Genomic DNA, 24,493 nt, shown 5'->3' with positions numbered 1-24,493 from the left:
GATGATGAAATATATACTGGGTGCATTTTTTTTTTTTTTTTGAGATGGAGTCTCACCTCCGCCGCCCAGGCTGGAGTACAGTGGTGCGATCTTGGCTCACTGTAACCTCTGCCTCCCAGGTTCAAGGGTTCAAGCGATTCTCTTGCCTCAGCCTCCCGAGTAGCTGGGATTATAGGTGTGCACCACCACACCTGGCCAGACAGGTCTCGACCTCCTGACCTCAGGTGACCAGCCTGCCTCAGCCTCCTGAAGTGCTGGGATTACAAGTGTGAGCCACTGTGCCCAGCCCATTTTTTTTTTTTTTTAAGAAACAAGATCTCCAGTCTGGCCAACATGGCGAAACTGCCTCTCTACTAAAAATACAAAAGTTAGCCTGACGTGGTGGTGCGCGCCTGTAATCCCAGCTACTTGGGAGACTGAGGGAGGAGAATCGCTTGATCCTGGGAGGCGGAGGTTGTAGTGAACTGCGATGGAGCCACTGCAGAGCCTGGGCAACAGAGTGAGACTCCGTCTCAAAAAAAAAAAAGAGACAACGTCTCACTGTGTTGCCCAGTGAGGTCTCAAACTCCTGGGCTCAAGTGATCCTCCGGCCATAGCCTCCTGAGTGGCTAGAACTAGAGGCCTGAGCCACTGCACCCAGCTACATTTACATGACATATGGTTATTCTGCAATGAGATCAACTGAAAGTGAGAACCTCTTTCTGTATTTCCTTTTACATGAAGATGCCTGAAAAAACCCTTAATAGAAAAACTGAGCCTCTAAAACCTGGCTGTGGCATCACATCAGATGCTGTGAGATGGCTGGAAACACAGGTAAGAAAATAGCATAATTTCCTATAAATCTGCACTCAGAAAAAAGATGGCTGGACATGGTTCTTCTGATAGCCTGCTGCGCATGTTTTTATTTTGTCAACACAAGCAGATGGCCCCCGGGCCCTTCCTCTGAGAGTGAAGGATGGCAGTGCTGAGGGCCCTTCTGTCCCTCATCCTTCAACACCCCTGCCACGTCACCCCACAGGGAGCCTGTGCCTGTAGGGTGGGGACCTTTCCAGAGGCATCTGCATGCTAGAATTTCAAGTCAGGGGACTGTGAGGGACATAGGCATCCTTAAAGACTGTCCCTGAGAGCTGACCTCTCTGCCTCACGTACCTAATCTACATACCTGCCGGGACCTGTTTTCCGAGACCAATTAAAACAGTTCCACCAGAATTTTAACAGTCTTAAGCTTCCCCCACCAACTGACGTCAACATTCTTCTGAACGGGTTCTACCTAATTCCAGGGAATGACTTCCATCCACAACACACACAGAACTCACTGTAGGGTCTTAATATCTGAAAGGAGTGGCCAATACAGTGGTAAAGGCAATGTCACTGAAGCAAACGTGCCTTTTTCATTTTACTCTGAATGAAAAAAAACTTCACTTGTGTTTTAAGTGCAGACTTGGTTTGTGAGAAGGAGACCCACTATGGCTATAGACAACTTTCCTACCAAGAGGTAAGTACCGGCCGGGCGCGGTGGCTCAAGCCTGTAATCCCAGCACTTTGGGAGGCCGAGACGGGCGGATCACGAGGTCAGGAGATCGAGACCATCCTGGCTAACACGGTGAAACCCCGTCTCTACTAAAAATACAAAAAACTAGCCGGGCGAGGTGGCGGGCGCCTGTAGTCCCAGCTACTCAGGAGGCTGAGGCAGGAGAATGGCGTGAACCCGGGGAGGCGGAGCTTGCAGTGAGCTGAGATCCGGCCACTGCACTCCAGCCTGGGGCACAGAGCAAGACTCCGTCTCAAAAAAAAAAAAAAAAAAAAAAAGAGGTAAGTACCCTGCACGGACTGTAATGTAAAGTCAGGGCCACCATATTGCCCGAGTGGTTCTCCCAGAGACCTGATTTATCTTTTATTTTTCTTTTTTGAGACGAAGTTTTATTCTCGTTGCCCAGGCTACAGTGTAACGGCGTGATCTCAACTTACCACAACCTCCGCCTCCTGGGTTCAAGCAATTCTCCTGCCTCAGCCTCCTGAGCAGCTGGGATTACAGGCATGTGCCACCATGCCCAGCTAATTTTTTGTATTTTTAATAGAGACAGGGTTTCCCCATGTTGGTCAGGCTGGTCTCGAACTCCCGACCTCAGGTGATCCACCTGTCTTGGCCTCCCAGCTGTCAGTAACTTCAGACAAGTGACCACAGTGGCAGGCACTGAGATGGCTCTGGGACACAGATCTGCCTGGCTCCGGTGTGTACTGGCCAGTCGGAGAATCCCCCAGCACCCAGGTGCACCCCCGCCCACCTCTCACCTGATGTTAACACGCAGTCAGCGCCCCGGGAGCCATGCAAAGCGGGGGGAAAGCCTTCCTGAAGAGCCTCTAGCTTCTTGTCATAACAAGGGGCCACGATGACGTGGAAAATCTTCTCTGGAGACAGGTTCTATGGGAGAGGGACACCCATGTTTAGGGCTGGTGGAGAGGTGATGATGGCAGCTTACACTTGGTGCCCAGGACAGGAGGGATGGGAGACCGACTGCCCCCCGCTGTTGCCCTCCAGACACTGCATGCAGCACTTTCTCTTTTTTTTTTTGAGACGGAGTCTCGCTCTGTCCCCCAGGCTGGAGTGCAGTGGCATGATCTCAGCTCACTGTAACCTCCGCCTCCTGGGTTCACACGATTCTCCCGCCTCAGCCTCCTGAGTAGCTGGGACTACAGGCGCATGCCGTCATGCCTGGCTAATTTTTTGTACTTTAGTAGAGATGGGGCTTCACTGTGTTGCCCAGGCTGGTCTCAAACTCCTGATCTCAGGCAATCTGCCCGCCTCGGCCTCCAAAGTGCTAGGATTACAGGTGTGAGCCATCAAGCCTGTCCGCATGCGGCACTTTCTTGGGGCTGTTACTGTTGTGGGTCTGAGGCTGGGCCCCACAGATGAAGCTGCTGTAGTCACATCTGGCTCCCATCCCCTCTGCAACTCTACCGAGCACCAGCACCCCATCCGTGTCTGCTGCCTCCCTCGGGACTGAGTGTGGTACTCCCAAACCATCTGCAAAGCGCCCCAGTCAGTGGAGCCTCTTGGAAGAACCAGGAAGGCTGAGCCCATTTCCTCCCGAACCTGTGCACATGGGACAAAACAGGCAAGAGGTCCGGCTGGTGTGGAGCTGTTGCTGGTCCGGCATGGAGCCACTGTGGCAGGCCCGAGGGTGTGTGTGTGTGTGTGTGTGTGTGTGTGTGCGCGCGCGCACGTGTGTGTGTATGTGCTGGCTACTTCACCCACAGGCTTTCCTGAATCTTCCCAAGCGATGCCCACCCAAGCTACCCCTCTCCTGGGGCCCTGCCACACAGAGCAGGTGCCTATGGCTGGGCCTGAACTGATGGCAAAGCCAGGAGTCAGCAGTTGCCAAGTGATCCTGTGGTGAGGTCTGGGTGGAAAGGCCCCATTTAGGGCAGGGGCGGAGCAAAAGAGGAAACCCGCCCCGGCCGCAGCTGTGCCAGACAGTCAGGTGAGGGGCTGCTGGAGGCCGCGTCTCTGCAGCTGCCCCTCACAGCACCTATAGGACGACACATAGCTCTGGGCTCCAGCCAGGGGAGAGGGCAGCACGTGGAAGACCTAGAAACACATGGCTCTCTTCAGGTGGGGGCAGGACAAGGGACAGACATAAAGTCCCATAGCTCATTTCTTGGTCCTGCCTAAACTGGACGCGTACACTCTGACATCATGTTTACCATTTGCCAAATTATGACTTTATGGGTAGAAAGAAACTAGGTAGAAAGAAAGCACTGCCTATTGCTAAAATAACAAGGCTGCCAAATGTGCGTGCCTTTGTAGGCTGACTTCAAATGTCTGAAAGATCCTGATGTTGTCCTCTACTCCAGTTACCACAGTGCCTGGACACGGCTGCTCCCCTGGAGGGAGGTGTAAAGTCTGATTGAGAAGAGCAGTGTGGGGCATGCCAGCGGCTGGAGAATAAACCATGGATTAGGGTCCCTTTGAGGGTGGCCTTGGAGACATCAGGGAGTTCTGGGAGGACCTGGGGGCACAGAGGGCTGTGGGAAGGGAGAACGTGATGGGCTGAGGCAGGGGCCACGCAGGAGCCTCAGGCCGGGACTCACTCCATCAAGTGGAAGACAGCATCATGGGCCTGCAGAATCTCACAGAAGGGGCTAAGGAAGTCATGTGATGCCCATGGTCTGAGGGAAAAGGCCAGGGCGGAGGCCAGGTTTGGCTCCCGAAATGATAGTGGCCCTTGGCCTCTGGGCACAGGCCATTCTAGGCCTCCTTGGGTGAGGCGTCCCAACAGCAGGCAGGCAGCATCTCTGGGCAAGGTCTTGGGTCTCATTCTCAGCAGCGTGGGCAGCATGTCTACCCCGAATGGGCCCATGAGAACGACCAGATGCCACGAAGAAAGAAAGAGGTTGTAAGAGGAAGGAAGGGAGGAACAGAGATGGGCGTTGGTGAGAAATAGCACTGCTAATGTTTCCTGAAGCCACAGCTTCCTTTTTGCTCACCTGGGGGGCCATGACCACACCGGACAGATGGGGAACCTCCTCTTCCTGGGCCCCTGTGCCATGGTCCTCCCTCACTTGCCCTTCCTGCCCTCCACAGAGAGGTCAGCTTACCTGCTGTCTGGCGAAATAATCCTTCACCAAAGAGCCCATCACCTGCTGGGGGGACTTGGCAGTGCAGAGGTGGGCAGTGATGGGACGACCCAGCACCCGCTCGGCGTATCGGACCCAGCCTGGGGAGAGAAGGGGTCCAAGGTCAGCTCCTTACTGCTTCCTCTGGACCTTCCTGCCACGCACCAGGGAATGCTGAGCTCGAGTCCCTGCCGCCCCAGGGTGAAGCCAGGACACCTTTTCCCCAGGCCTTACCAGGAGGTCGTGCTGGACCCAAAACCCATCATCTGTGGCCCAGCTGTGGGTCATGGGAACCTGCAGGCCTAGAGGCTACTGGGAAATGGGAGTGTCCCTGCAAGGCCGACAGACAAGAAAGAGTCGGGGTAACAGGTCCCCCAAAAAGGTGAAGAGGAACAAGCACTGAAGGGCAGCAGGAGCAGTGGCCCAGGCTGCACCGTGCGAATCCCCTGGCCAGCTGCACAGTCTTTGCAGCCAGGACACGCAGTTACCGCTCAAAGGAGAGCAGCCACATGCTTGCCCAACTTCTCTTGCTGACTAGAAATTAACAGCCCAACAACTGCACACTTTTTAAAATATAAGAAATCTAGCCAAGCATGATGGCTCATGCCTGTAATCCCAGAACTTTGGGAGGCCGAGACGGGCGGATCACGAGGTCAGCAGAGTGAGACCAGCCTGGCTAACATGGTGAAACCCCGTCGCTACTAAAAACACAAAAAATTAAAAATTAGTCGGGAGTGGTGGCAGGCGCCTATAGTCCCAGCCACTCGGTAGGCTGAGGCAGGAGAATGGCGTGAACCTGGGAGGCGGAGGTTGGAGTGAGCTGAGATCGCGCCACTGCACTCCAGCCTGGGCGACAGAGCAAGACTCTTATCTCAAAAAAAAAAAAAGTGTCTTGGCCAAGCTCAGTGGCTCACGCCTGTAATTCCAGCACTTTGGGAGGCTGAGATGGGCAGATCACCTGAGGTCAGGAGTTTGAGACCAGCCTGACCAAAATGGTAAAACCCTGTCTCTACTACAGATACAAAAATTACCTGGGCATGGTGGCATGCGCCTGCAATCCCAGCTTCTCAGGAGGCTGAGGTGGGAGAATCACTTGAACCTAGGGGGCGGAGGTTGCAGTGAGCCAAAATCACACCACTGCACTCCAGCCTGGGTGACAGAGCGAGACTCTGTCTCAATAAATAAATAAAATAAAAAATAAAAAAAGTGTTTGACCAGGATGGAGCTTATGTTCAGAAATAAAGTTTATACATTTTATCTTTTTTTTTTTTTTTTTTTTTTGAGATGGAGTCTCGCTCTGTCGCCCAGGCTGGAGTGCAGTGGCGCAGTCTCGGCTCACTGCAAGCTCTGCCTCCCGGGTTCACACCATTCTCCTGCCTCAGCCTCCTGAGTAGCTGGGACTACAGGCGCCCGCCACCTCGCCCGGCTAGTTTTTTGTATTTTTTAGTAGAGATGGGGTTTCACCGTGTTAGCCAGGATGGTCTCGATCTCCTGACCTCGTGATCCACCCGTCTCGGCCTCCCAAAGTGCTGGGATTACAGGCTTGAGCCACCGCGCCCGGCCGGCTTTTTTTTTTTTTTTTTTTTTGAGACGGAGTCTCGCTCTGTCGCCCAGGCTGGAGTGCAGTGGCGCGATCTCCACTCACTGCAAGCTCCGTCATCTCCCGGGTTCACGCCATTCTCCTGCCTCAGCCTCCTGAATAGCTGGGACCACAGGCGCCTGCCACCACACCCGGCTAGTTTTTTGTATTTTTAGTAGAGATGGGGTTTCACCGTGTTAGACAGAATGGTCTCAATCTCCTGACCTCGTGATCCACTCGCCTCAGCCTCCCAAAGGTGTGAGCCACTGCACCTGGCCAAGAAATAGAGTTTATACTTTTTATCTTTTAATTCTGTTCTTTCACAAACTTTTTGCAGTCTCCTCGCATTTGTTGATTTCCTTATGAGAGATCCTACTGGGATGGAACCTAGAATGGAACTCTCAAGTCACTGAAGGAACTAACTCTGCTGATGTGAATCCTGAGTAGATTGCTGATTTGTATAGAAATGGTGATCCCTCCGCCTGTGGCAGTGAACACAATGCTAGGTAGGGGCCCTGAGACGCCTCTTCTCAGTGACGGCATTTCTGAGAAATGTGTCACCAAATCCTTTCTCTTCTCCAGCCACCAGCTGCAGACCAGCCCCTTGCTTCCTATTTTAGCTTGAGATTTGCTGTATGTATGTAGCATATATGTATAATTGACAGGGTTGCTCTGTTACCCAGGCTGGAGTGCAGTGGTGCAATCACGGCTCACTGCAGCCTTGACCTCCCAGGTTCCAGTGATCCTCCCACCTCATCCTCCCAAGTAGCTGGGACTACAGGCGCCCGCCACCACGCTTGGCTAATTTTTTGTATTTTTAGTAGAGACGGCGTTTCACCATGTTGGCCAGGATGGTCTCAATCTCCTGACCTCGTGATCCACCCACCTCAGCCTCCCAAAGTGCTGGGATTACAGGTATGAGCCACCGCACCCGGCCTGAATTTTTTATAATTCAGAAACCCACTGCTCCAGGGGCATTGGCGTTAGTTCTTTGTCATTTTACATGGCCTCTTCCTTGGCTGGGGGTGGAACTAAGCAAATGTGACTGGTGTTGTGAAGCCATGTTGTGTGTGGCATCATGTAATGGGCCCCAAAAGGAAAGTACTCCAGCAAGGGGACCACAGAAGCAGGCTCAGCACACAAACACCAGGTACTCCCAGGTCACTGGAGCCCAGGCAGCTCCCGAAACCATAGGTGTGGAAATTATTCCTTTACGCCTGGAAGAACACCCAAAATGCCACAAGAGCTGAATGTAATACCCACAATCTAGTAAAAGGCTGTATCTGGTATCAAACAGTTTATACTTAGACCTCTGATACAAAAATCTGTGAATCACTTACACTAAGGCAAACCACACAGCTGAAAGGAGTCACTAACATCGCCGTCCCCATCTGGAGCTGAGAACACAGCAGACCGTGGGTTGCTGGTGAAAGACACAGCTCAAATAATGAGCCAACCAGTGCAGCCCACAGAACAGCTGGTAAATTTCCTCTTTATATTTTATAAATGGTCCATATTCTAAGCAACCACAATGTCAACGTTCTACCTTATTAACTCATAATCCTAATGACTAAAGGTTGACATGTAAAATGCTAGAAAAATTTGAAACCATTGTGGGAGTAGCATAAATTGAGAACTGAAACATGAACCAAACCCTAAAAATTATACAGCCTACGACTAGCTTAGATAGAGCTCTCCTATGCTCCCACAGGCCTCATGTAGTTAGAATAATTTTTAACTAATGTTTGCCAGGATAGCCATTCTTTCCTTATTCCCTTATGCATCGTCAAAAATTTCTTAACCCAAACTCTCTACTTTTCTGGAATTGAAAAGCATGTGATAAATCTCTTCTATAACTCAGGCATCCAAAAACCAATTAAACAGCGGTTTAAACAGTGCTCTCTGAGAGTATCTGAATATCACTGTAAAGAAATTTTCTTATTCTTTTTTTTTAAGATGCAGTCTCGCTCTGTCTCCCAGGCTGGAGTGCAGTGGCACGATCTCCGCTCACTGCAAGCTCCGTTGTCTCCTGGGTTCACGCCATTCTCCTGCCTCAGTCTCCCAAGAAGCTGGGACTACAGGCGCCCGCCACCACGCCCGGCTAATTTTTTTGTATTTTTAGTTGAGACGGGGTTTCACCGTGTTAGCCAGGATGGTCTCGATCTCCTGACCTCGTGATCCGCCCGCCTCGGCCTCCCAAAGTGCTGGGATTACAGGCGTGAGCCAGCGCGCCTGGTCGAAATTTTCTTATTCTGTATTTTTTTAAGCTGGCAAAGGATAGATGCACGTTTGCCGTATTATTTCATAATTATTTGTACATCTGAGATATGTCGTACTTTCAAGAGAAAATAGATTTTCTTAAGAGACAGGACCTCAGTCTTTCGCCCAGGCTGGAGTACAATGGAGGAGTCATAGCTCACTGCAGCCTCTATCTCCTTGGCTCAAACAATCTACTCACCTCAGGCTAGGATTTGTAGTAGCTAGGATTACAGGTACATGCCACCATCCCGGCTTTCTTTTGTTTTTTTGCAGAAACAAGGTCTCACTCTGTTGACAAGGCTGGTTCCACATTCCTGGGCTCAAGCAATCCTCCCACATCAGCCTCCTAAATTGTTGGGATTATGGCTGTAATGCCTGGCCTATTTTTCTTTTCCTTTTAAAAAATATTTATTTAAAAAATTAGAGGATGGGTGTGGTGGCTCATGTCTATAATCCCAGCACTTTGGGAGGCCAAGGCGGGCAGATCACTTGTCAAGACCAGGTTTCGGCAACATGGCGAAACCCCATCTCTACTAAAAATACAAAAATTAGCCAGGCGTGGTGGCACTAGCCTGTAATCCCAGCTACTTGGGAGGCTGAGGCAGGAGGATGGTGTGAACCTGGGAGGCGGAGCTTGCAGTGAGCAGAGATCACGCAACTGCACTCCAGCCTGGGCAACAGACTGAGATTCTGTCTCCAAAAAAAAAAAAAAAATAGAGACAAGTTGCCCAGGCTGGCCTCAAACTCCTGGGCTCAAGAGATCTGCCTAGGCTGGGCACAATGGCTCATGCCTGTAATCCCAGCACTTTGGGAGGTCGAGGCAGGCAGATCACTTGAGCTCAGGAGTTCAAGACCAGCCTGGCCGACATGGCAAAACCCCATCTCCGCTAATAATACAAAAATTAGCTGGGTGCAGTGGCGTGCACCTGTAGTCCCAGCTACTTGGCAGGCTCAGGCAGGAGAATCGCTTGAACCTGGAAGGCGGAGCTTGCAGTGAGCCGAGATCGTGCCACTGCACTCCAGCCTGGGCGACAGAGCGAGACTCTGTCTCAAACTAAACTAAAGTAAACTAAACTAAACTAAACTAAAATAAACAAACATACTGGCCTTTCCAGTGTGGCACCTCTGATGAAAAACTAAACTGGCTGTCCCTAAACATCAAACGCTCTCTGTGAATCAGGCCAAGCTCTTCCCTTCCGGTCTACAAGGCTGGGTGGGATGGGTCTGTCTGCCTCCAACCTCATCCAGCGCCTGCAGAACCTTGTGAAACCTCTGTCGGCACCTCCAGGGGCTCACCAGGACAGGCAGAGGTCAGCATGGGCAGGGTGCGCTCCTCCTCACTGTGCTGGCGATAGCGACGCACGAATTCTTTTTGGCTCTCCAGGATACTAAAATCCGCAGCTATCCTCGTATCAAACACATAGTGCACCCCTGCAGGAGAGAGGAGCATGTTCAGCTTAAAGCACCTACGAAAAGATCTACTTTTAGGCTTCCTCTTTTTTTTTTTTTTTGAGACGGAGTCTCGTTCTGTCACCCAGGCTACAGTGCAGTGGCACAATCTCGGCTCACGGCAACCTCCGCCTCCCGGGTTCAAGTGATCCTCCCACCTCAGTCTCTCCAGTAACCAGGATTACGGGCACTCGCCATTATGCCTGGCCAATTTTTGTATTTTTTAGTAGAGATGAAGTTTCACCATGTTGGCCAGGCTGGTCTTGAATTCCTGGGCTCAGGTGATCTACCCACCTTGGCCTCCCAGAGTGCTAGAATTACAGGCATGAGCCGCTGCGTCCAGCCAATACTTCCTCATTCTTACTCATTTTTGCTTTCTCACGTTTAAGAAACAAACTTAAAGCATAGATTCTACAGGCATCTCTCCTATGATAATAAAATCAGCCTTGGTTCTTTTCTATTCCTAATGGCGTAAGTTCAAGACTATGTGCTTTACCTTTTATTTTGTAAACAATGAGCGTATATCATTTTTCACAATGAAATATGTATGTTCTCTCTCGTGCTGCTTCTCTCTCTACATCTACATTTTAAAACACCTTACTCCGGCTGGGCGCAGTGGCTCAAGCCTGTAATCCCAGCACTTTGGGAGGCCGAGACGGGCGGATCACAAGGTCAGGAGATCGAGACCATCCTGGCAAACACAGTGAAACCCCGTCTCTACTAAAAAAATACAAAAAACTAGCCGGGCGAGGTGGCGGGCGCCTGTAGTCCCAGCTACTCGGGAGGCTGAGGCAGGAGAATGGCGTGAACCCGGGAGGCGGAGCTTGTAGTGAGCTGAGATCCAGCAACAGCACTCCAGCCTGGGCGACAGAGCGAGACTCCATCTCAAGAAAAAAAAACAAAAAAACAAAACAAAACAAAACAAAAAAAACGCCTTACTCCATACATAAATTAATGGAATATTATAACATACCCACAGTGGCCAGGCGGGGTGGCTCAAGCCTGTAATCCTAGCACTTTGGGAGGCCGAGGCGGGTGGATCACGAGGTCAGGAGATCGAGACCATCCTGGCTAACACGGTGAAACCCCGTCTCTACTAAAAATACAAAAAACTACCCGGGCGTGGTGGCGGGCGCCTGTAGTCCCAGCTACTCAGAGGCTGAGGCAGGAGAATGGCGTGAACCCGGGAGGTGGAGCTTGCAGTGAGCCGAGATCGCACCACTGCACTCCAGCCTGGGCGACACAGCGAGATTCCGTCTCAAAAAAAACAAAAAACAAAAAACAAAAAAACATACCCACAGGATTCTCTTCCAATTCACAAGGCAAATTAAATTTCAGTCTGTGATGGTTCTTGGTGTGTTTAAAAGTACAGAATGGCTGGGCATACTTTTATAATGGTTTAAATTTTTATACTGTTTTTTTTTTTTTTTTTTTTTTTGAGACAGTCTCACTCTGTTGCCCAGGCTGGAGTGCAGTGGCGTGATCTCGGCTCACTGCAAGCTCCGCCTCCCAGGTTCACACCATTCTCCTGCCTCAGCCTCCTGAGTAGCTGGGACTACAGGCGCCTGCCACCACGCCCGGCTAATTTTTTTGTATTGTTAGTAGAGACAGCGTTTTGGCCAGGCGTGGTGGCTCAAGCCTGTAATCCCAGCACTTTGGGAGGCCGAGACGGGCGGATCACGAGGTCAGGAGATCGAGACCATCCTGGCTAACACGGTGAAACCCCGTCTCTACTAAAAATACAAAAAAACCCCCCAAAAAACTAGCCGGGCTCGGTGGCGGGCGCCTGTAGTCCCAGCTACTCAGGAGGCTGAGGCAGGAGAATGGCGTAAACCCGGGAGGCGGAGCTTGCAGTGAGCTGAAATCCGGCCACTGCACTCCAGCCTGGGCGACAGAGTGAGACTCCGTCTCAAAAAAAAAAAAAAAGAGACAGCGTTTCACCGTGTTAGCAGGATGATCTCGATCTCTGACCTCGTGATCCGCCTGCCTTGGCCTCCCAAAGTGCTGGGATTACAGGCGTGGGCCACCGTGCCCAGCCTGATTTTTTTAATTTTAAATTTTTTGTTTCTTCCCCTTCCCAGGTAACAAAGCTGAGAGAAAATGCAACTAGTTATAAGAAATATTAGGCCAGGCGCAGTTGCTCATGCTTGTAATCCCAGCACTTTGGGAGGCCAAGGTGGATGGATCATGAGGTCAGGAGATCGAGACCATCCTAGCTAACATGGTGAAACCCCATCTCTACTAAAAATACAAAAAATTAGCCAGGCGTGGTGGGGGGCACCTGTAGTCCCAGCTATTCGGGAGGCTGAGGCAGAAGAATGGCGTGAACCTGGGAGGCGGAGCTTGCAGTGAGCTGAGATCGCGCCACCGCACTCCAGCCTGGGTGATGGAGTGAGACTCTGTCTCCAAAAAAAAAAAAAAAAAGAAAAAAAAAGAAATATTATAAACTTTGGGCTGGGCGCGGTGGCTCATGCCTATATTCCCAGCACTTTGGGAGGCCGAGATGGGTTGATCACGAGGTCAGGAGATCAAGACCATCCTGGCTAACATGGTGAAACCCCGTCTCTACCAAAAACAAAAACAAAAAAAATTAGCCGGGTGTGGTGGTGGGGCAGGAGAATGGCGTGAACCTGGGAGGTGGAGCTTGCAGTGAGCCGAAATGGCACCACTGCACTCCCGCCTGGGCGACAGAGCGAGACTCCGTCTCAAAAAAAAAAAAAAAGAAATATTATAAATTTTAAAATATTACAATAAGAAATCAATTTTACACGGTGGCTCACGCCTGTAATCCCAGCACTTTGGAAGGCCGAGGCGGGCGGATCACAAGGTCAGGAGATCGAGACCATGGTGAAACCCCGTCTCTACTAAAAACAGAAAAAAATTAGCCGGGCGCAGTGGCGGGCGCCTGTAGTCCCAGCTACTTGGGAGGCTGAGGCCGGAGAATGGCGTGAACCCGGGAGGCGGAGCTTGCAGTGAGCCGAGATTGCGCCACTGCACTCCAGCCTGGGTGACAGAGCGAGACTCCGTCTCAAAAAAAAAAAAAAAAAAAAAAAAGAAATCAATTTTACTGTGGATACATTTTATTGCTATATAATATTCCATTATATAATTTTAACAATCTATCCCCAAATAAGATATTTCATCATGAGAAAATACAGCATTTGGCAACTTTGATCTTCAGTAAAACTAACCTAACCTGAGGCTTTACGATGACAAGCATGAAGGAGCAACCTAACGTGTGTGCACCTGTTGCTATAGCCGGGTTTTGGCGGCAGCACATCATGTGCTAGATGACCAGGCCCTGTTAGAGCCCAGGCACCTAGGGAACAGGGAGCATCAGGACCCCCAGGCTGCTGCTCAGACTTCAAGCCTGTCCTGATGATCCTTATTCCAAATATCATTTTATTTCACCAGTAATTCCCAATATATCTACATCTATGTTCTTATTTAGCAGAGATGGGATCTTGCTATGTTGTCCAGGTTGGTCTCGAGCTCCTGGCCTCAAGTAATCTTCTGGTCTTGGCCTTCCAAAGTGCTGGGATTACAGGCATGAGCCACCAAACCTGACCAATATTTACAATTTTTAAAAGCCACTGTATAATAATAAACCTTTTGGCTAGGTGCGGCGGCTCATGCCTATAATCCCAGCACTTTGGGAAGCCAAGGTGGGTGGATCACGAGGTCAAGAGATTAAGACCATCCTGGCCAACATGGTGAAACATCACCTCTACTAAAAATACAAAGATTAGCTGGGTGTGGTAGCAGGCACCTGTAATCCCAGCTACTCAGGGGGCTGAGGCAGGAGAATCTCTTGAACCCGGGAGGCGGAGGTTGCAGTGAGCGGAGACTGCACCATTGCACTCCAGCCTGGGGCACAAGAGTGAGACTCCATCTCAAAAAACAAACAAACAAACAACAACAACAACAAACTTATTTAGAAACTCACTCAGTCTTCCTTTTCTGAACTTGCACATCGACCATCACGCTATGAGGATGCTCAAGGCTGCAAAAGCCCCTCTATAAGCAAATGGAGGGAGGCAGTTCCAGTTTGACCAAAGCAGAAGACGCAGAAGCATCATCCGTCAACATTTCAGGCAGTGTTATTCCAGCGCTGATGTGGAGTTCTTTGATTATATTCTTTTTTTTTTTTTTTCTTTTTTTTTGGGACAGAGTCTCGCTCTGTCACCCGGGCTGGAGTGCAGTGGCCGGATCTCAGCTCACTGCAAACTCTGCCTCCCAGGTTTACGCCATTCTCCTGCCTCAGCCTCCCGTGTAGCTGGGACTACAGGCGCCCGCCACCTTGCCCGGCTAGTTTTTTGTATTTTTTTTAGTAGAGACGGGGTTTCACCCGTGTTAGCCAGGATGGTCTCGATCTCCTGACTGCGTGATCTGCCCATCTCGGCCTCCCAAAGTGCTGGGATTACAGGCTTGAGCCACTGCGCCCGGCCTAAATTTCTACCTTTCATTCATTCCTCACGTAAAGGACACAAGCCCATTCCCTTTCTGGTCTGCTCTTCAGACAGCTTCTTGGGAAACCAGACACTAATCATTTCAGAAGTGACTGTTTATCAAATACACACTCTCTGGAGGTAAGGGGTGACTTGGAGGTTGCTGGGCCAGTGTGGGAATCTCCCAGTGTCCCTGTCCGTGTTGTCAGAGGCGGTCACTGTTTGGTCCCAGAGGGGTCAGCTCCCATTGTGTAACAAAACACCCGTCTGTGCACAGCAAAGGAGAAAAGTGACACTCGTCTACCATCGATCAGAGGCTGGGTTTCCAGGACACACGGGACAAGGTCTTTTTACGTTCCAAGAGACTCTTTTGGAAGTTGCTTATATACCCTGCGTCCTTGAAAAACGAACTTTAGAGATTGAAAAGAGCACTTATAAACTCGAGTTGTGCATTTCCAATTTATCAAAAGACGACTCACCAAGACTTTTGAGGAAACCACAGAGTCTTCTGGAAGCATCAGTTACACTGACGTTGAATTTAGCAGCAAAATAAGGCAAAGACTGAGGACACACAGACACTACCAGCACTTTGTGCTTTGAGGTATCACATTTCTGGAAGAAGAAATAGAGAATGTCAGGTATCTGCTGATTACACAAGGAGTAAAAGTTATACATCTTAATGAGAAATTCAGAACAACGTAATGGATGGTCTATGCAAAGACTAATAAAATAGACAAACACTGGCAAACATAATTAAGGAAAAAGAAGAAAAAAATCAGGATTATGGTGAGGTCTGGGCTTCTGGTAAATATTTTTTTAGAAGTCAGGATTTACAAAATGAAACATGAGCTGGCTTCGGTGGTGTATGCCTATGGTTCCAGCTATACAGGAGGCTAACGCAGGAGGATCGCTTGAGGGTAGGAGTTCGAGACTGCAGAGCCTATAATCACACTTAGCAACAGCCACAGCCACTGTGCTCTAGCCTGGGGGACAGAGTAATACTCTGTTTCTTTTTCGTTGTTGTTTGTTTTTTGAGACAGAGTTTCACTTTTTTTTTTTTTTTTTTTTTTGAGACGGAGTCTTGCTCTGCCGCCCAGGCTGGGGTGCAGTGGCCGGATCTCAGCTCACTGCAAGCTCCACCTCCCGGGTTTGCGCCATTCTCCTGCCTCAGCCTCCCCAGTAGCTGGGACTACAGGCGCCCGCCACCTCGCCCGGCTAGTTTTTTGTATTTTTTAGTAGAGACGGGGTTTCACCGTGTTAGCCAGGATGGTCTCGATCTCCTGACCTCGTGATCCGCCTGTCTCGGCCTCCCAAAGTGCTGGGATTACAGGCTTGAGCCACCGTGCCCGGCCCAGAGTTTCACTCTTATTGCCCAGGCTAGAGTGCAGTGGTACCATCAATCTCAGCTCACTGCAACCTCCACCTCCCAGGTTCAAGTGGTTCTCCTGCCTCAGCCTCCCAAGTAGCTGGGATTATAGGGACCCGCCACCATGCCCAGCTAATTTTTTGTATTTTTAGTAGAGATGGGGTTTTGCCATATTGGGCAGCCTGGTCTCGAACTCCTGACCTTGTGATCCGCCTGCCTCGGCCTCCCAAACTGCTGGGATTACAGGTGTGAGCCGCCTGGCCTGGCCGATACTCTGTCTTAAAAGAGACATGACTACAGATCTAAGAGACTTTGTCAATTTCAGGAACAATGTTGTATCAGTAAATGTGCATATCTGGAAAAAATAATTTTAAAGGGAAAATACAAATTACAACATTGGCCAATGAATAACTGAAATTACTAAATAATAATAAAAACACACACACACTAAAATGGTATGCAGAGATGCCTCTTAAAAGTCATCAGCCCGGCTGGGCATAGTGGCTCACAGCTGTAATCCCAGAACTGTGGGAGGCTGAGGCAGAAGAATTGCTTGAACCCAGGAGGTGGAGGTTGCAGTGAAACGGAGGTTGCAGTGAGCTGAGATCGCTCCACTGCACTCCAGCCTGGGCGACAGAGCGAGACTCCAACTCAAAAAAAAAAAAAAAAAGAAAACAAAAGTAACAAGGCCCAAGACACTTTGTGAGTAAGCCTCATCTACAAACTGTTCTAAAAAAATACTGCATAAACTAGCATAAAACCACAAGGCTATCAATATCCTTAAACCAAAACTAGACATTGGCAGTGCAATAGAAGACAGATTCAGATAAAAAGAGTCAAGGTCCGGGTGTGGTGGCTCATGCCTGTAATCCCAGCACTTTGGCAGGCTGAGGCCAGTGGATGGCCTGAGGTCAGGAGCTCGAGACCAGCCTGGCCAACAGGGAGAAACCCCATCTCTACTAAAAATACAAAAACTAGCCAGACATGGTGGTGTGCACCTGTAATCCCAGCTACTCAGGGGGCTGAGGCAGGAGAACTGCTTGAACCCAGGAGGTAGAGGTTGCAGTCAGCCAAGATCGCACCACTGCGCTCAAGCCTGGGCGACAGAGCGAGACTCCATCTCAAAAAAGAATAAAGAAATAGACACGCAGCAGGAGGGTGGGGTGGAAGTAAAGGGAGAAAAAAAAAAAAGAAGGCCAGGTACAGTGGCTCATACCTGTAATACCAGCACTTTGGGAGGCCAAGGCAGGTGGATCACTTGAGGCCAGCAATTCAAGACCAGCCTGGCCAACATGGTGAAGGCCAAAATAAAGAAATGGACGCACATCTATCAGTATATGAGAGAGACAGGATATTTCAGGTCAACGGGAGAAGAAGAGAAGATGCTGGAACAATTTGACTTTTTCGAATAGAAAAGAATGTATCTGGCTGGGCATGGTGGCTCACGCCTGTAATCCCAGAACTTTGGGAGGCCAGGGCGAGCAGATCACTTGAGGTCAGGAGTTTGAGACCAGCCTGGCCAACATGATGAAACCCTGTCTCTATTAAAAATACAAAAATTAGCTGGGCATGGTGGCACATGCCTTTAATCCCAGCTACTTGAGAGGCTGAGGTAGGAGAATTGCTTGAATCCAGGAAGGAGAGGTTGCAGTAAGCTGAGATCACACCACTGCACCCCAGCCTGGAAGACAGTGAGACTCCATCTCAAAAAAGAAAAAAACAGAGAAAGAATGTATCCACATCTCACACTGTACTAAAATATAAGTTGTAGACTGGACAAGCAGCATAAGATAAAATATAAACTGTCAATAAACATAATCTGCGGCAACCAACTTCTCTAAATAAGCAGGAAAATGCAAATGAGATACAATTTTCTATGCATCAGGTTGGAAAAAACTGAATTTGATATTGAATGTGACCAGGATGGCTGCACACAGCTGTTTGCCCATATCACTTAGGGAAGTATAAAGTGACACAGACACTTTCAAGAGTGTTTTTGCAAAAACCGTTGATACCACAGAATTAAGTCTCTAGTAGTCTGCAAAGCTGCATCCACTAAGTCTGTACGACATAACAAAATGGCTGAAGCCATTCTGTTCCCTGAAAGGCCAAGGGTGAGCAGGTGGGGACGGGTATGCATGGCGAACCTGGCTGATGGGGTTGGCATCTCCTGGTTCAGACCATCCTAACCAGGCAGCCTGCTGCTTGCTAATGGAGCTCCCGTGCAACTGCATGTAAGTCAGCGTGCACCCAGACACGACGAATGCGGGCAACACAAAGGACATGTGTCTCTATCTGCATGTGTGATCTAGGTCATGCATGGTGGTCGACGCCTGTAATCCCAGCACTTTGGGAGGCTGAGGCAGGAGGATTGCTTGAGCACAGGAGTTCAAGACCAGTCTAGGCAACATGGCAAAACCCCATCTCTACAAATAATACAAAAATTAGGCAGGTGTGATAGCACGCATCTGTGGTCCCAGCTGCTCTGGAGGCTACAGGGAGCCTCCGGAGGTGGGAGGATCACCTGAGTCTTCCCACTGAGCCAAAACTGCACCACTGCCCTCCAGCCTGGGTGAGACCCTGTCTCAAAAAGAAAAATATTGTGATCTAATCGATGCTGGATGACTTGTCCAGAAGATGCCATGGGGGTAAATGGCAAACATGAGAAGGCTCCTTGGCTGTCCCCTATGCCACCACACTTAAGCCAGTCAGTGTTTCTTGAGGCCCCTACCTTGCTCTAGCACACTACCTACTGTGAATGGGCTCCTACACCCTGGGCGGGGTAAGATGCCGATGCTTCCTTTGGAGGTGACAGCATGGAAACCAAGAAGTGCTTTTCAACCTCATCTGCCTTTGTCTCTTTCTCTTTCACCTGTGATATGGTTTGGCCCTGTGTCCCCACCCAAATCTCATGTGAAACTGAAGGCTGGGCCTGGCGGGAGGTGACTGGGTCATGGGGGCAGATCTCCCACTTGCTCTTCTCGTGATAGTGAGTCCTCACAAGATTTGGTTGCTTACAAGGGTGGAGTACCTCCCCCTTCAGTTGCTCGCTCCTGCTGCCACGTGAAGACATGCTTGCTTCCCCTTCGCCCTTCTGCCATGATCGTTTCCTGAGGCCTCCCCAGCCATGTCTCCTGTAGAGCCTGTGGAACTGTGAGTCAATTAAACCTCTCTGCTTTATAAATTACCCAGTGTCAGGTAGTTCTTTGCAGCAATGTGAGAACGGACTAATACAACCTATCCCACGGAAAGACAAGTGGCACCTCTAGTTCTGTATAGGAGGTCTGCAGGGACGAGCTGAAGGAAGGAGCTTTGGGAATTTTTACTTCCTTGGAGTGTCTCTGCCTTGCCCCAAGCTGATCGGTCTATTAGAACATAACTCTCGTGTCCGAAAACGTGCAGCAGAGGCAGAACAGCAGGAGCTCCGGCTCTGTGCTGCCCGCATGATCACCAACACCCGTGTCACCAGACCTCACCAGGCAGAGGCCCTGCTTAAGCCACAGGAGCCTGAGGGGTGGTGCCAGCCTCCCACTACTGCCTGAGCATCATTAAGGGAGCATGAAATTGTGCAGGGATTTTGCTCTTGATGGAGAGGATTGGAACAAGGTCAAAGCAGGATGTTAGCAACACCGGGAAAAGGCTGAGATGTGCATCGGCTGTCCCAGCAGAGGCTTCTGTACAGGAAGCCAGGACTCCCCTCGACCTCCAGGCCGGCTCCCCAGCATCAGCAAATGCCCTGAATGCCTTACCTTGTTAAGGTTCAGAACGCGGAAGAAGTCCTTGGCATTTTGCTGGGAAAGCTGGACTCCTTCCTCTGCAGTCACGCAGCTGTCACATGCCAGGCAGTCACTCAAAAATATCCTGGCGTCAGCCAGCTTGTGGAATTCTCCCTTCTATGAAAGGAAGGTAACGTTTCAGCATGCTTATTCAACAAATACTCTTTAATGTGCTTTTTTAGGGAGGGTAATACCCATATACGAATTTACAGTAAACACCGGAGACAATACCAGGGTCCAGGCCTGGTGCTCAAGGGGTTAGAAGCAGGACAGTCTCTGCCACTGAGCAGCTCAAGGTGGTAGAGGGACACAGGACACAGGGCCCAGCCCACGATGACACTAGGGAACCATGCAGATGACAAAGGTGGAACCCAGCCCTAGCACCATCATGTGGTAGGAAGTAAATGACCCCTGTGTTCTGGAAGCTGACCCCACTGGCCCTTCCCTCCTCCTAGACCCCTTCCTCTTTGGTGCCTGTGATCCAGCCCTCTGACTGCTCCTCTAGCTCTGTGCTCCCTAAGCTTACCATCCCACAGCTCCCTGAGGCCACCCACAGCCCTGGCCTCTCCCTCAAGGCTCAGAACTTTACAACTCAGTGCTGGCTCTGGGTTTGCACTTGGACATGTAACAAGATGCTCATCCTGACCTGGATGTAGAGTCACTCTTTGATCCCTTCCAGCCTCTCCTTCCTGATTGGCCCTTGTGTCCCCCAACATCTGCTAAAACATAAACTACACCTCTGCTCTGCTCAGACAGCTGCCCCTCACACAGAGGGCCTGAGCAAAGCCAGTGGCCCCTGTCTGCCTGGGTCCCATCACAGCCCTCTTGGTCTCCACACGTCCCGCCCCACTGGCCCTTGCTGCTCTCACCATCCCTCTGCATGAAGCGACCTCTAAGAGTCCCAGGCTCACCCTGGGTGGCCTTCAGCAGAGAGGATGTCCAACACCTGCTAAAACAGCGCCACTCCCTCACTCGTCTCTTCCCTCCCGACCCATCTGTACTCATGTTGCTGACTGCTGGCAGGAGTCTGTCGCTCCTCGCTAAAATGTAAGCCCATGAAAGCTCGAACACTGTCTGTTCTCCTGTTCCCCAGCACCTCCAAGAGGTACTGCACACAGATAATGCTCAATAAATAACTGGTGGATGAACACATGAATACTCTGACGCTTACAGGAGTAATGTCAATAAATTACAGAAGCTCCTCAGGTAGTCCATGCATTTGTTTTTCTTTAAAACATGATCTGACAGGAGGCAGCTGTGGATGTCCCCCTCCTTCCATAGTGTGCTGTGAACGGCAGCTCAGGTGTCACCTCTGCCTCCTGTCTATGCATGACCCCATGTCTCTGTGCAGCCCACTCCCCCTGGGATCTTGTTCTGCTGCAGATGGGCACTCAGGGCAGATGGGCACTCAGGGCAGATGGGCACTCAGGAGGTCCACATGGGGCTCAAGAGTTTGTGCTTCTAAGAAGTTCCAAGTGGGTTGAAGCTACTGCTCCACTCCAAACGTCTGGTGCCCACAGCTGCATGAATTCTGCCTCCACAGCCCATCCAGATCGAGGTGCCCATGACCAAACTGCACCCCTCACCCAGCAGTGCCTCCTCCCTGCCTTGCCACCAGACACGTTGTGTATAACTCAGTCCTTCCATAAGGTTTCATGGTCCAGGTCTTATTCCCTCCTCATTTGTCACATTCTTTCTTCTTATTCCTGCTGCCTTCCACATTCCTGCATTCTGCAGAAGCCCTGTTCCCTTTTATCAGGCCTGCCGGCCTCACTCTGTCCAGGGCAGCCCTGCCACCTGCACTTCCAGCAGAGTGCTCTCCTCACCAAACCCCAGACTCACACACTGTAGAAGGCCCAGTGTCTGTGGAGCTAAAACTGCACTCTCTTCCCTGCACTATGTCCTCTGTTCTGTCTTTACCACTCTGGCAGACTTGCCCAGGCCCACCACCTCTGCCTAGGCTCTCAAAGCTACCACCCAAGTGGCTCCCTGCAATTCTTCCCCCTACTCTAGCCAGCTTAAGTCGGTTACCTCCATCACCTGCCCTAAAACAAACACCTGAGTCATCCCCTCACAGTCTCCACAGCTCTGCACTGTCACTGACCTGGCCAAGGGGAGCCACTGTCTCTCCCTAGAGCATGTCTGTCCACACCCTCCTCTTGCCTGGTGCCAGTGCCCTTCCCTAGACTCCCACCCTGAATTCTGACCACTCTTCAGGGTCCACTCCACTAACCCTAACCCAACTCCTCTCACCCTGTGTCTATCACTGACCTGGAAGAGCGCCCGCTTAGGCTGTGTACACACGTTATCTCATCCTCACCACAGTCCTGGGAGGGAAGTAACCCTACTCCCCAGGCCTCTGATAAGGAAATGAGACTCACAGGGCTTAGATATCTGTCCAAGATGTCACAACCAGAGGGCAGGCGACGGAGGCCCCTGGGGCCGGCCATTTAAGCGCACTGGCCCCAGCTGCCTCCAGGACTCCAATGCACCCTACCTCTCTTCTGCCTGTGGCCAGCTCTTTGAGTGCTTGTCTCAGGCCCTGTTGCTCCCTAAGCCCCACAGTCCCCACAGCACACAGGGCAACCAAAAAACCTCTCAGATTAAACGTGTCAGGACTATTAAACTTAAGGAAAAAATATGCTTCTGCCATATTGCCAACTCTCCATTTATAAATTGGTACCAGTACTTTCTAAGGGTAGAATGACCTCAACCTCTCCCAACATCTTTCACTCAGTAAAACAGGGATAATGGCTAGGCTTACAGGTAATGCTTCTTCTGAGCATGAAATGAGACTGTATGTAAAATGACATTCTTTTTTTTGAGACGGAGTCTCACTCTGTCACCCAGGCTGGAGTGCAGAGGTGTGATCTCCGCTCACCGCAAACTCCGCCTCCTGGGTTCAAGGGATTCTCTTGCCTCAGGCTCCTGAGTAGCTGGAATTACAGGCATGCACACTACGCCCAGCTAATTTTGTACTTTTAGTAGAGATGGGGTTTATCCATGTTGGTCAGGCTGATCTTGAACTCCCGACCTCAGGTGATCCACCCGTCTCGGCCTCCCAAAGTGTTGGGATTACAGATGTGAGCCAACATGCCTGGCCATAAAATCACATTCTTGAGAGCCAGGCTCAGGGTATGTATCCAATAAACAGAAACCATCGCTACTAGCTAAGGATAATTTAAAAACAAGAACTGAATTAGAAAAGAGGCCAGGTGCAGTGGCTCATGCCTCTAATCCCAGCACTTTGGGAGGCCGAGGCACGTGGATCACCTGAGGTCAGGAGTTTGAGAACAGCCTGACCAACATGGTTTCACCCCGTCTCTACTAAATACAAAAAATTAGCTGGGCGTGGTGGTGCACGCCTGGAATCCCAGCTACTTGGGAGGCTAAGGCAGGAAAATCTCTTTAACCTGGGAGGTGGAGGTTGCAGTGAACCAAGATCGCACCGCTGCAATCCAGCCTGGGCAACAGGAGGCAGACTCTGTCTCAAAAAAAAAAGAAAGAAAAAAAAAGGAAACCATTAAAAAAAATTAACTATAGAATCATGAAATTTGAGTTATTTTATAAATTACCTATCTCAATACTCATTTTATAGAATGGAGCTTACTATTAAAAAATATTCAGCTGGGACTGAGTATAGTAGCTCATGCCTATAATCCCAGCAATTTGGGAGGCTGAGGCAGGAGGATCACTTGAGCCCAGGAGTTCAAGACCAGCCTGGGCAACATAATGGAACTCCATCTCTACAAAAAAATTAAAATAAAAAATAAATTAGCTGGGCACGGTGGTGCATACCAGCAGTCCCAGCTACTAGGGAGGCTGAGGCAGGAGAATCACTTGAGCCTCGGAGGTCGAGGCTGCAGTGAGCCATACAGTGAGCCACTGCACTCCAGCCTGGGTGACAGTGAGACCCTGTCTCAAAAGGGGAAAAAAAAAAATTCAAAGAAGAAATCCAATATTACACCACATTTTCTTTGTTCCCAATGCAGTGTGTTTTGGCATGAGTGTGTTCTGAGAAGACAGGCCTTGTGCCACCGATGGACTGTCTCACACATGTCTTTATTAGCCCCTTCAAGTTTATTTCAGTCTTGGAGACGGAGTCTCGCTCTGTCACCTGGGCTGGAATGCAGTGGCACAATCTCGGCTCACTGCAAGCTCCACCGCCCAGGTTCACGCCATTCTTCTGCCTCAGCCTCCCGAGTAGCTGGGACTACAAGTGCCAACCACCACGCCTGGCTAATTTTTTGTATTTTTAGTAGACATGAGGTTTCACTGTGTTAGCCAGGATGGTCTCAATCTCCTGACCTGATGATCCGCCTGTCTCAGCTTCCCAAAGTTCTGGGATTACAGGCGTGAGCCACCACGCTCAGCCTATTTCAGTCTTTTTTTTGGGGACAGAGTCTCCCTCTGTTGCCCAGGCTCGAGTACAATGGTGCAGTCTCAGCTCACTGCAAACTCTGTCTCCCAGGGTCAAGCGATTCTCCTGCCTCGGCCTCCTGAGTAGCTGAGATTACAGATGTGCACCACCATACCTGGATAATTTTTGTATTTTTAGCAGAGATAAGGTTTCACCATGTTGGCCAGGCTGGTCTCAAACTCCTAACCTCAAGTGATCCACCCACTTCGGCCTCCCAAAGTGCTGGGATTACAGGCGTGAGCCACTACGCCTGGCCGTACTTCAGTCTTCTCTAAAGCAGTGATGTGCATGGTGCTGTGAGCCCCCAAAGAGAAAAACAGCAGCAGCATTTTACTCTAGGTTGATATAAAACTGAAAAATCTACTTGCCTCTCCATTTTCCTGGGCTGGACTCGGTGCATCGGCTGACACATTCTCTTGGTCATCAGTTTTTGTTTTCTTACTACATTCCTTAAAAAAGCAAAGGAACATTATTAACGAACTTTTAATTCGTCTCCATTAAGAAAATGTGCATACTCTGACCAATGAAGCTCATGTATTTCTATCTTCTTTTAAATTAATTAATTTATTTTTTAGACAG

General features: G+C 50.1%; 1 protein-coding gene across 4 annotated transcripts in view; it reads right to left on the bottom strand.

Annotated features, from left to right (window-relative positions):
- NARF (nuclear prelamin A recognition factor) overlaps nt 1-24,493 on the bottom strand; it is a 30,673-nt gene that overhangs the window by 4,855 nt on the left and 1,325 nt on the right. For 2 of the 4 annotated variants that reach the window (XM_074021041.1, XM_005585341.4), the window contains exons 2-7: nt 24,283-24,363; nt 19,468-19,611; nt 14,832-14,964; nt 9,752-9,886; nt 4,600-4,718; nt 2,293-2,422 (exon numbers count right to left, since the gene is read on the bottom strand). In XM_074021041.1, the coding sequence (XP_073877142.1) occupies nt 2,293-2,422; nt 4,600-4,718; nt 9,752-9,773 (271 nt within the window). In that variant the 5' untranslated portion in view covers nt 9,774-9,886; nt 14,832-14,964; nt 19,468-19,611; nt 24,283-24,363. Of the gene's footprint in view, nt 1-2,292; nt 2,423-4,599; nt 4,719-9,751; nt 9,887-14,484; nt 14,620-14,831; nt 14,965-19,467; nt 19,612-24,282; nt 24,364-24,493 lie in introns of all 4 variants that reach the window. The other 2 variants (XM_074021042.1, XM_074021043.1) reach the window with 2 other exon arrangements.

Source organism: Macaca fascicularis, chromosome 16 (genome assembly GCF_037993035.2).
Source record: "Macaca fascicularis isolate 582-1 chromosome 16, T2T-MFA8v1.1".
Classification (NCBI taxonomy): domain Eukaryota; kingdom Metazoa; phylum Chordata; class Mammalia; order Primates; family Cercopithecidae; genus Macaca; species Macaca fascicularis.
The sequence above is the reverse complement of the archived record's forward strand: the minus strand, read 5'-3'. Positions and strand labels throughout refer to the sequence as shown.